Source organism: Oryzias melastigma, linkage group LG19 (assembly GCF_002922805.2).
Source record: "Oryzias melastigma strain HK-1 linkage group LG19, ASM292280v2, whole genome shotgun sequence".
Taxonomy (NCBI): Eukaryota; Metazoa; Chordata; class Actinopteri; order Beloniformes; family Adrianichthyidae; genus Oryzias; species Oryzias melastigma.
In genome coordinates, this window is record NC_050530.1 from 3,792,460 (window position 1) to 3,803,733 (window position 11,274).

At 39.3% G+C, this 11,274-nt stretch overlaps 3 protein-coding genes across 3 annotated transcripts in view; 1 reads left to right on the forward strand and 2 right to left on the reverse strand.

Moving 5' to 3' along the window:
• The window catches only part of LOC112153891 (gap junction delta-3 protein), a gene marked incomplete in the record, with an annotated part of 8,943 nt that extends 7,310 nt beyond the window's left edge, over positions 1 to 1,633 (forward strand). Inside the window, 1 exon segment of the mRNA XM_024284351.2 lies at positions 1,574 to 1,633. Coding sequence (XP_024140119.1) covers positions 1,574 to 1,577 — 4 coding nt within the window.
• Positions 1,634 to 4,116: 2,483 nt separating this feature from the next.
• Positions 4,117 to 4,926, reverse strand: LOC112153890 (gap junction delta-3 protein). Its single transcript, XM_024284350.2, has one exon. It carries the CDS (start codon positions 4,924 to 4,926, stop codon positions 4,117 to 4,119), a length of 810 nt encoding a protein of 269 aa, XP_024140118.1.
• Positions 4,927 to 8,799: 3,873 nt separating this feature from the next.
• top2a (DNA topoisomerase II alpha) overlaps positions 8,800 to 11,274 on the reverse strand; it is a 20,144-nt gene continuing 17,669 nt past the window's right edge. The window contains exons 34-35 of the mRNA XM_024284344.1: positions 9,286 to 9,509; positions 8,800 to 9,210 (exon numbers count right to left, since the gene is read on the reverse strand). Of these exons, the coding sequence (XP_024140112.1) occupies positions 9,076 to 9,210; positions 9,286 to 9,509 (359 nt within the window). The 3' untranslated portion in view covers positions 8,800 to 9,075. The remainder of the gene's footprint in view (positions 9,211 to 9,285; positions 9,510 to 11,274) is intronic.

The window sequence follows — 11,274 nt, forward strand, 5'->3', positions numbered from 1 at the left end:
GCCATAAAATAGTTAATGAGGGTTGGGTTGATTCGGATGGAGCACTACTGAAGGCCTAGGTGTGAAATGCACGGCCCGCCACTGTGTTACATGAAGTGGTTCTGCTGCCCTCCGAGGAGATCTGCGGCCCGGGACCCCTGCAACTGTGACAAGCTCTTCAAGGATAACCAAGATGAGGACGAAAATTCTACGAGCAAAAAGAATGACACTAAAAAAAGGGAAAGTCTTACGAAACCCCAGCTGTCCAGCTAATATCTGAAGAGTTTCGCGAGAAGCAGTATAAAAAAAAACAATCAGCAAGAACAACGGAAAGATCTTCCACCCTCCTCACGCATTCATTCAAGTTTAGAGACACATTTAAGCATATTTGTGAGAAATCTATTAATGTAATGTAATAAATGATATGGTAGTTAAATAAAAGTGTTTATCATTTCAGATTTTGGTTTGAATTCAAAATTTGCCAAAAAAACATTCATCGTAACGCATGTAAAACTACTTTAAAATTAATTCTTAAAAAAACAAATTCTCCAAAAAATGTTTTTGATCTGTCAGATTTTTCACATCCATCAGCTCATCTCTGTCAAGTTCAAAAAAACTATCACTGTTAACCTGTTTTATAGTCATATGTCAAATTCCAACTCATCACAAAACTATTATGCAACTTTAAAAACTGTGTAAAAGCTGCTTTTTTAAAGTTCTAATATCCAGATTACTCTATTTCTTCTATTCTGAATAGAATTAAAAACTTCTGCAGAAATATGAATTCTATACATTCCAGAATAATCTAAAAAGGGAGAATTGTGAACACCTTAGAATTAAAGGGATTTCACTCATTTCTGGAATTGTTTTACGTTTTTGTTCTATTGTTGTGTGAGTTTGAAACCTTTTTGGTGAAGCTTTTCTAAATAAAAACATATTTTTAAAAAATAAAAATGTGGACTCTTGATTTAAAATGTGAAATCAAAATTGTTTAATGGGGAAATTAGCTTAACCAGAGACTCCAAGCTGTCTGATCTGAGGTTTTAAGGAGTTTCTGTTCATGTTTATAATGTTTTATGATGATTTAACTTGATTTTAAAGTCTTTATAAGCCTTAAAGTAAAGGTGTTGAGAATACAGTATAGTAGAAGCACATTTCTTTATATGTCCTCCATCATGAGGAAAACGCTCCGAGAACACGTTCCTTAGAGACTCTATATTGTCATGTTAGCATCATGGCATTCCAAAAATGATTTAACCAGGTCAATACAACTGTGAGATTTGTTAGTTTTGTTTTTTACGGGTTGAATTTCTAAATTTGCATACAGATTTTGACATTTTTGTGCTGACTTTCGTTTAATATGTGACTCAAAACAAGTTAAACCTGATTCTGAGGACCCAAATGCGGGTTTTAGTGACAGAAACTGATTATTTAACTGATTAACCAAAACGTGACAAAGTTATAGAGCAATATAAAGGGTGGCAGGGAAGAGCAGAACAGAGCAGATGAGCTGACACGGAACAAATGAAAACCAGACACTTAAATAGACTGAGGGTAATTAAGTAAAAGGAAGACAGCTGTAAACTTGACAAACCTGAATCTGATGTAACTGAGGGACAATTCAAAACCAAACATGACCAAAAATCCATAGTCCACAATCCTCACAATAGTATGCGATTGGTTATGATCCACAGGCTGATTTGTTACGTTTTTACTCACAACAACGTTAGCTTAAGGTGCAAAAATGTTAATGTAGCATAGTTGAAAGTTGTGGCCACCAGATGGTGCTATTGCCTCATGATTTTGACTGCAGTGACACTTTTTGACCTGAAGGGGATACCGTAGCCCGGGCAAAGTCCGTTCTGAGCGCCATTTTGATTTGTTAGAGCTTTGAAAGGTAAGGGGAAACGTGTGTTCAGCAATGTTTGTAATATTTGGGTCAAAACATTCTGAAATATGTAAATGTGTTTATTGTTATGCTTAGTAAACTTTATAGTTGGAGCTGGGTAAAATAAGACGCTTTTTAAGTTGTATTTAGTGTTAATTTTATTTATTATATTGGGAAGCAATATCTTCTGTGTGTGGTATAGCTAGGTATATGACAAAAATGTTCAAATTAGGTTGATTGCTCTGATATTTATATCACTGATAGGGACTGAAAGAGACCATTCCAACAGTATAACGATCATTAAGATAGCTCAAAGAAGAAAGTTATGGCACGTTAAGTGATCAAAATATAATTTTATTCCTGAATAAACAGCTAAACAGTGACATTTTTGTGACCAGAAACAAAGATTAGAGTCTTTAAACTTTCATAACTTTCTCATTACTTGTCCAATCCACGAAATGAGGGTATTGTTGGAAGGCTAATCAAGCTAACTACAAGAATTAAGTTACAAATTTGGTATTAAATCAATATTCATTTCCATGTTATCAAATAATCATACAGAAATCTGCTCCTGTATGCTTGTAGACATCGCTTGCAGCCAATCAGCTTGCTAGATTCGGTCATGTGACCTCATGTTCCAGCATTCAATTCTTGGACTCGGAGGGTTGCGAATGAATAAACAGTACCTGCTAATTGTTTTTTTTCTCGTGAAAATTTACAGGAGATGAAGAATAAATCAACTAATCGACAAGTGGCAAAATTAGACGACAACTAACTTTTTTTAAAAAGCTGATGAGTAGTTTTGTGAACTGCAATTTTCGACAGGAAAATTTCCTAGCTTGTACTGCACGGACTGAAAAAATTCCAAAAAGAGGGTTAAAGAAAAAATTCTGGACTATGATATAAATAGATGTGCTTACATGTATACTAACTATCCACCGGTTTAGCTACGCTAAATGTCATCACAACATCATAAACCCAATGCAGAGTCTCTGAGGTTCCTGGAGAGGTGTCAGTACAAGAGGGTTACATTAACATGAGTCTTAAGGAAAAAGCACCTTAGTTATAATAGTTAGCAACAATTTTTGAAATGATTAACAATGGATGAGTTATTTTCACCTTTAAGTTTTGGAAAATTAGGCAAACAATTTTCTGCCAAAAAGGTTTTTGGGATTTCATTGAGGCAGCCATTTTGAAAACAGCAGCCCTTCTAAATCCCTCTAGTGCATGGGTGCCTAAAGTAGGGCCTGCGGGCCAAATACGGCCCCCCAAAGTTTATCTAATGGCCCGCCAAGTCATGGCTAGTCATAGTTAAAACCCCTTACCCTTATATCAACTTAAAAATCAAATTTGATCAATACTAATATATTTAAGTGCAACAAATTATAGAGCTTTTGTTAATTGATCTAATGTTTCACTTTTTACAGTGCAGAATCTGGCAATCAAAGAAATATATTTTTAAAAATTTTACATTTTAAATCAAGAGTCAACATTGTTTTAATTGTATTGTTTTAATTCAAAATAACTTAACAGAAAATTGTATCAAAGTCACACAAACTAATAGAAAAGTTTTAAGCAAATGAAAACCTTAATAAATCCCAGCAGAACATTCATCTTCTTGACCGCTTTGTCCCTTTCGGGGTCACGGAGCCTAACCCGGCTACTGAAGGGCGAAGGCGGGGTACACCCTGGACAGGTCGCCAGTCCATCGCAGGGCCTCAATCACACACACATTCACACCTAGGGGCAATTTAGAGTCAACCTATGAAGCATGTTCTTGGACAGTGGGAGAAAGCCAGACTCCCCAGAGAAAACCCACGCATGCACGGGGAGAACATGCAAACTCCACACAGAAAGGTCCCAGCCGGGAGTCGAACCGGGGCCTTCTCGCTGTGAGGCAAGAGCGCTAACCACTGTGCCACCGTGCAGCCCAGCCCAGCAGAACAATAGAACAAAAACATATTAACTATGAAAATATATTAAAAAAAAAAATAAAAACTTGAAATTGAGTTTCAGAAAAGCACAAAACAGTTATAACACAATAGTTCCAAAGTTTTCATTCGGAGATCTTCACAGTTCTCCATTTTCAGACAACTCTAGAATGCATAGAATTCAAATGTCTGATAAAAGACTTCCTCAAAAACAGTTTTACCGGTACATGTTAAAAATATAACTAAATCTCAGATCTTGCCCAATATTTTTAGAGTTTCTTGTAACTTGGACAAAAACTTGAAGAGGGAGGTAGATCTTCACACTAGGAGGCTTTTGCGATAGTTTTCTGAAACTCCGGATCGGGAGTTCTGGGATTTCCTAGAACTATTTCTTCCTGCAGTGCTCTCTTCTATCTGTTCGTTTTTAGCATTTTCTTTCACCTCTTGGTTATCGTCCAGACAATCACAGGTGTCCCGGGGAGGTGGATCTTTTGTAGGGCGAAAAAACCACTTGATGAGGCAGTACCAAAGCTCCAAGAAGGTGATAACTACTGATAATATCCCTACAATGAAGTAGAAGTAGAGGAAGACGGTTTTCTCTGCAGGACGGGAGACGAAACAGTCCACAACCTTTGGGCAGGGGAAGCGTTCACATTCAAATTGCTCTTTCACCTCAAAGCCGTACAGCTTCCACTGACCCGCAAGGAAGCCCACTTCTGCACCGATACGCAAAAGCAGGTTGATGATGTAGAATTTCCTGAAACGGTTCTCGTTTTTTAAGTTCTCATTGCTGTATTTGCATGTTTTGAGGTGGTTGACTCTCTTGTTGTGATGGTGTATGGCGTACAGGAGAAAAACCAAGGACGGAGTAGCGATGAGAACGATGTGGAGCACCCAGAACCGGTACTGGGAGATCGGGAAGGCCATGTTGTAACACATCTGTTTGCAGCCCGGCTGGAGGGTGTTGCAGGTAAATTCGTCTTGCTCGTCCTCGAACAAGTCATCGGCAACGGTTCCGAGGATCACGATCCGGAACACGAGCATGAGAAAGAGCCATAAACGACCGAGCATAGGCGAGTGACTCGCCAGAGTATCGAAGAGCGTGCCCAGATGTCCCCATTCTGCCATGACTGCAGCTCTGCGTGAGAGAACCGTGTGTCCCCTGCCGGAGCACAAACGATGTCTGATCTAAAGTCACTGAGTTTCCTTATTTATACTAGTTCTTTAAACGAAACAAAACCCACAGGGCATCACTGTACTTCATTCCTGACAGAGAGCATGTGTCACAAATGGAATCCAGAAATAAGTGTTATGGTTATAGTTCTAGCAAGAACTTCATAACTTCAAAAAAGCAACGTCTGGAGAGTTTCCAAAGTTGCATGAATAGTTTGAGAGTTTCATAATGAGTTGGAAGTCGACATATGACTATAAAAACCGGTTAACCCAGATAGCTTTCTTGAACTTGACAGAGATGAGCTGATGAATTTGGAAAATATGGCAGATTCAAACTCTGTTTTTTGACTTTTTTCTGTTTTAAAACAAACAAAGTGGTCTCTGCAGAAGCAAAACAGCCTGTCCTACTTTTATATGACCAGTTTTTAATGATAGTGACATATTATCTTTGTTTAACTCACTTTATTCTACAATATGCAGCAAAGAAAAACAATTTCTCAGAGAAAATGTCAAACACCGGAGGGACTGATCCGTTTCCAATTGATCGATTCAATGGTGGTCCACCTGTGTGGATGTTGTCGGTCATAAACAACGGTCAAATCAGTCATTTGATCCTGCCTGCAGTTGTCAGTTTTACAACAGATTCTCATTCATATATGGATATACTGTCTTTTTTTGACGTTTTGGGTGTCCTCAACTTGTCGTTTTATGATGCACTGACTGTTTTCAACAAAAAATATAAACGCAACACTTTTGTTTTTGCTCCCATTTTTCATGAGATGGACCTAAATATCTAAAATTAATTCCAGATAGACAATATTACCATTTCTCTCAAACATTGTTCACAAATCTGTCTAAATGTGTGATAGTGAGCACTTCTGCTTTCCATCCCACCGCACAGGTGTGCCACATCAAGATGCTGATCTGACATCATGATTAGTGCACAGGTGTGCCTTAGACTACCCACAATAAAAGGCCACCCTGAAATGTGCAGTCTTGTCTCACAGCAAAATGCCACAGATGTCACAAGTATTGAGGGAGTGTGCAATTTGCATGCTGACAGCAGGAATCTGAACCAGATCTGTTGCTCATGCATTCAATGTTTATTTCTCCACCATAAGCCGTCTCCAAAAACGTTTCAGAGAATATATATCAAGACTACGGTACCGGTACTGATCCGTGTCCCGAGGGTTGGGGACCCCTGATTAGTGTATGAATGTTTTCCGTGTGGCCACCAGTTTGTAGCTGGGAGCTTGTGGAATCCTGATTTAATGGGAACAGCTACCACGACAAAAAATGACTAGTCAGGGACACCCAAAAGATCACAACATATGTCCATATATGACAAGTTGGGGAATGAGAGTAATTTCATCCACGACCAGAAGAAGGGATCACGAGATTTCATGGAGGCAGCCATTTTGTGGACTGATGACTACTACAGGGCATATTAATAATAATTCCACATTGAAAACATACTGCAACAAGTTCAGGAAACATTGAAAAATTAAAGCTATCTTCATTTTTCTTTGAAGCCCGTAGAGATAGTATTAACGATTAAAATGAAAAACTCAACAAGGAAGTTTCTAACAAGTTCTTACATAAAGTTTTCTTTGATGATTAAAAAAATGCTTACATTTGGACAGATTCCTCCAAGAACAGATTTTTCCATGTCTCTGATTGGTCACTATGAGTCCCACTTTTTGTGTCGTCACACTGAACTTCTATGATGGCTGCATGCGCTAGCTGCTACACAGGCAACAACAAAGGGGCATGTAGATAAAACCTGGCTAGCTGGTTTTTGTTTTAGATAAATTCTTCTCACTCAACTTGAAACTTGCCACTGGCAACGATCCAGAAAATCACAGTTTGAAACAAAAACCAAACATGAAAGACTAATTTAAGAAACTGGCAGACAATTAGATCCCATTCAACTATGACTTTCCTTCGAAACAGTATTTTGAACTTGATAGACAGTCACATCTTGTGTCCCAGTACTGATGAAAGTTTTATCTTACACTGGACAATTTTGGTTCAAAATTTAAGTGTTTATTAATATTTTTCTTGTGTTCTCCATTAAGTATCACTCCAATCATCTTTTGGACTATTTTCCCAGTGGTCTTTTTATTATAATTTAGGCCATTTTTGCCCTTTTTTTTTTAATATGTTTTCCCCTTCGTGAACCGCCACCTTAACGTGGTGGAGGGGTTTGAGTGCTTGAGGGATCTCAAGATCTATGCTGTCGGGGGCTTCTGCCCGTGGTAGGGTCTACAATGGCAGACAGGTCCTGGGTGAGGAGCCGGACAAAGAGCGGTGCAGAACCCCTTTCCGAGTGTCGAAATTAGAAATCCGGTTATGTCGCCTGGATTTGCGTCACCGGGGCCCCACCCTAGAGCCAGCCCTGGGGTTTGGGCTCGGAGGCGAGCGCCTCGTGGCCGAGGCTCCTCCCACGGGCCCCGGTCGGGTCCAACCCGAAGGAGCAACAGGAATCACTCCCCAGTGGGCCCACCACCTGCCAGAGAGATCTGAAGGGGTCGGTTGGTTTATGCGGCAGTCAAAGGCGAGTGCCTCGGCGGCCCAAACCCAGGCATAGAATGAGAGGAGCCAGTTGAAGTGGCTCGGGCATCTGATCCGGATGCCTCCCTGGAGAGGTGTTTTGGGCATGTCCCACTGGGCGGAAGTCCCGGGGAAGACTCGGGACACGCTGGAGAGACTGCATCGCTCGGCTGCTGTGGGAAAGCCTCGGGTTCCCTCAGAGGAACTGGAGGAAGTGGCCGGGGAGAGGGAAGTCTGGGCTTCTTTGCTTAGATATCTGCCCTCACGACCCGGCCCCTGATGAGCCGAAGATGGATGGGTGGAATATGTTTTTTTCAACGACATAGTTTCTGCAGAATGGGTCATTAGAGATTCACCTTTTAGTTGTGGGCGGGACTGTTGGCTTGGAAGTGGCCTTATGATATCCCATAATTTCTTTGTCAAAATGCAGTGTTGCTACCTTCCAGTCGCACACCACCACAAGCTAACATTAGCGGCACTACAAAAATGGTGAGAAATATTGGAGTTATCCAGCCATAAGGCTTTGATCCAGATAACATCTCGGACAAAGAAAACAAAGGATCGATTTGTCTACAAGCGGGAGCATCAGAATGGGCGGAGCAGGAAGACTTTGCTCCGCCCATTGCTGCGTAACAACTGGGAGCTTCAAACAGCAGGTTTGCATCTGCTCTTGATCCATCTGCATTTAAATTAAAAAATAGTTTTAATCTGAAATTATTTTAAATGCTGAACATCTTAAAAATATTTTAAATTGGAATGGGTCTTTAATTTGCCCAGAGAAAAAGACTCGCCATCAGGAGTCATGGCTTTATAAGATTTTATTGTTTTCTAGAAATTGAGTGTTGTGTTAGTCTGGAGGCGGAGCTTGCAGCACAGACTCCTCCTGGAGGGAGCGGTTGGCATCGATCTTACGTCAGCACGTTTCCAACCGCTTGTTTTCGTGGGTATGGGAGGGGCTGCTGCAGACAGTGCTGGTTTTTAGAGGATGACTCTTAAATGCATGAACGGATGAAAATACCACTTTGGGTTTTTTATAGTGAGGAATGAACAGTAAAATACATTTAAAACCTCAAAAAGTAGAATTTTCATTGTAAGGCCCCTTTAACTTTAACCTGTGTATTGAGCCTTTCTTGCTGTTTAAACTAGAAAGTAACTCCAAATGGCCAAGCAAAAGTCACATTAAATCATTGGGAATGGTGAAGTTTTAAGTTCTATATTTTCTTATCAAGATCTCTGTATCTTATGCAGACACACAACTGTATAAAAATGATTAAGTTTGACATTAACAACCAATACACAACTTTATTCTTAGAAAAAACTGAGATAAACAGACGTTGAAATATTTACAAAACAGGAACAATTGACAAAAAAGATGTTAAATGACGGCCTTTTGAGACACCACATAAAAATGTTATTGAACAGTAAAGTTTCAACTCGTTGCCATTTTGAAGCTGCAAACAAATTGACTAAAAAAACAACAACAAAAACTTAATTATATTTGTTTAAAAAGGCCAATTCTATAAAAAAAACAACAGAAAAACAGTGAGCAGTTTAAAAGTCTTCATCCGACTCAGAGTCTAGCTTGAAGGTGAAAGGTTTTCGCGCTCGTGGGGCTTTATCTCGTGGCGCCACTTCTTCCTCCTCTGAGACATGTAAGCTTTCATCTTCACTCCATTTCTTAGTTTTCTGCAGAAACAAAAAAACATTTCAGGTGACACAGCTGACTCGAGTTACATAGTGAAGTCGAGTGCGTGGACACACCTTTGTGCCGACGCTTGCTCTGCTCTTCAGGCGTGCCATGAGGTCGCCAGAGTCAGAGTCGGAGTCATCGTCGCTGCTGCTCTGTTTGCGTTTCAGAACGGGTTTGGGCTTCTTTTTGGCAGCTTTGGCTTCGTTCTCAGAGTCACTGGAGATGAGAGCAGTAGCCTTCTTGGCTGCAGCTTTAGGCTTTGACAGGACATCCAAGATGGACGGCTGCTTTGTATCTGCAAAAAAAATTAAAAAGAACCAAATAATGACATTTATGTTGTCACAGCCTTCATTAAGGCAACTGAAAGACACATTTCTAATGAACTACTGCTGCTCTGCAGAAACTATGTCCCAAAAAAATCACAGTTTCTGATTTGGGCTAAAAAATAAAAAAAATAAAAATCACTGAAAACGCTTTGAAAACACATCAAAAGAGGATCAAAGTTAGTTTTCAACAAGCAGATAAGCTAAAATTTAAGCCTCACTGCCTGCCTCCATGGGCCAAAGCCGACCTTTGACCCAATCTCACTTGCTAGGCAGCCACTATGCAGCTTTAATTATCACCTCTCTCTTTCTGTGAGACTCATCTGAGTTGTATGTGACAAATGATGTAAAAACTTTATTCAAAATGGTGTCTTTTCTGTAAGTTTTTTCCCATAGCAACCATTTTATGTTTTGGTTGCCTAGTGATATCAAACTGATGGGCGCAAGTTTCAGGAGAATCGACAAAAGTAAAATTTTGGATTTCCTTAGCAACTGAAGATTTTTGCTAACCACATTCTTTATATGATTGCATCATGCCTCACATTTTGTTTGGCTTTAGCCTGGGATCAAAATATGACATTTTTACAGTGTCAAAAAATGTGCGAGTAAAAGGAGAATGCCCCTATAGAGAGCTCGCCACGTGGACGCCGTAAAATTCTACATCTAATTGCAACATTTTTTTCCCCAATTGCTTCCCAATGTTGCTGGAGAAGTTAGGAAACGACTAAGAAAAATTCCTGGGATGATATTTTGCTTGTAGCTGGTACTAACATTGTTTCGTTTTTTTTTTTTAAATTCAAGATGGCGGCCTTTTCGCCCCGAGTTCAAAGGTCAATGAAACTCCAGCAGTCATTGTAGACTGGCGCATGTGTATAAAATTTTGTGAAAGTCGTCCAAACAAAAGTTACTTTTTCCAATATCCCCGACATATGAATATTGGTTTTCGTTAGTGAGTTCCATCCAATAATGAAACTTATATGGTGGCTGCAGACTTAAAATGGTAACGTGTGTAAAACTTTATGAAAGTTGCACAAACAAAAGTGATGTTTGACCATTTTGTGTAAAAATCCCCAAATCTCACACGTTGACACAAAATGGCCACCAAGCAATAGGCCGTGTATATATCCCATAATAATTTAAAAACTTCATTTAGATATCCCTGACAAATCTATATTGGTTTTGTTAGAAAATTCAATTTTTTTTCCCGAATTTAATTTTTAGCTGAGTCAGCCGATTTTTTGGCAACCTTTATTTTTTTTAAACCACCCCACAGTTCTAACATTGTCATATTGTATATTATTTTGTTTTCCTCAGTTTGAGCCACAGAATTTCATGCCAAGTCTTTTTACGTCATTTTGACAAAAAAATGTGCGAGCTAGCTTTGATTGCAACAGTTGCAAAATCTACAATTTCTTGATAATAACCTCTTTTCCACAGTGGCTTCCTAATGATGCTCGAGAAGTTACATGACAATCAATGAAAACCCCAAGGGCGAGCCTTCGTTTGCCGCCATTACTTAAAGTGCCGTTTTGAAAAATTAAAGATGGCTGCTTCTTCCCAATGTCAAAGGTCAATGTTGTAGACTTAAAATGGCAACGTGTGTGTAAAATTTCGTGAAAATTGCATTAACAAAAGTGTTGTTTAACTATTTTGTGTGAAAACGTGAAAATTGCCAAATCTCACATTTTGACACAAAAATTTTAAAAATTCTCTTTGAAATATAAACGTGTGTTTTTG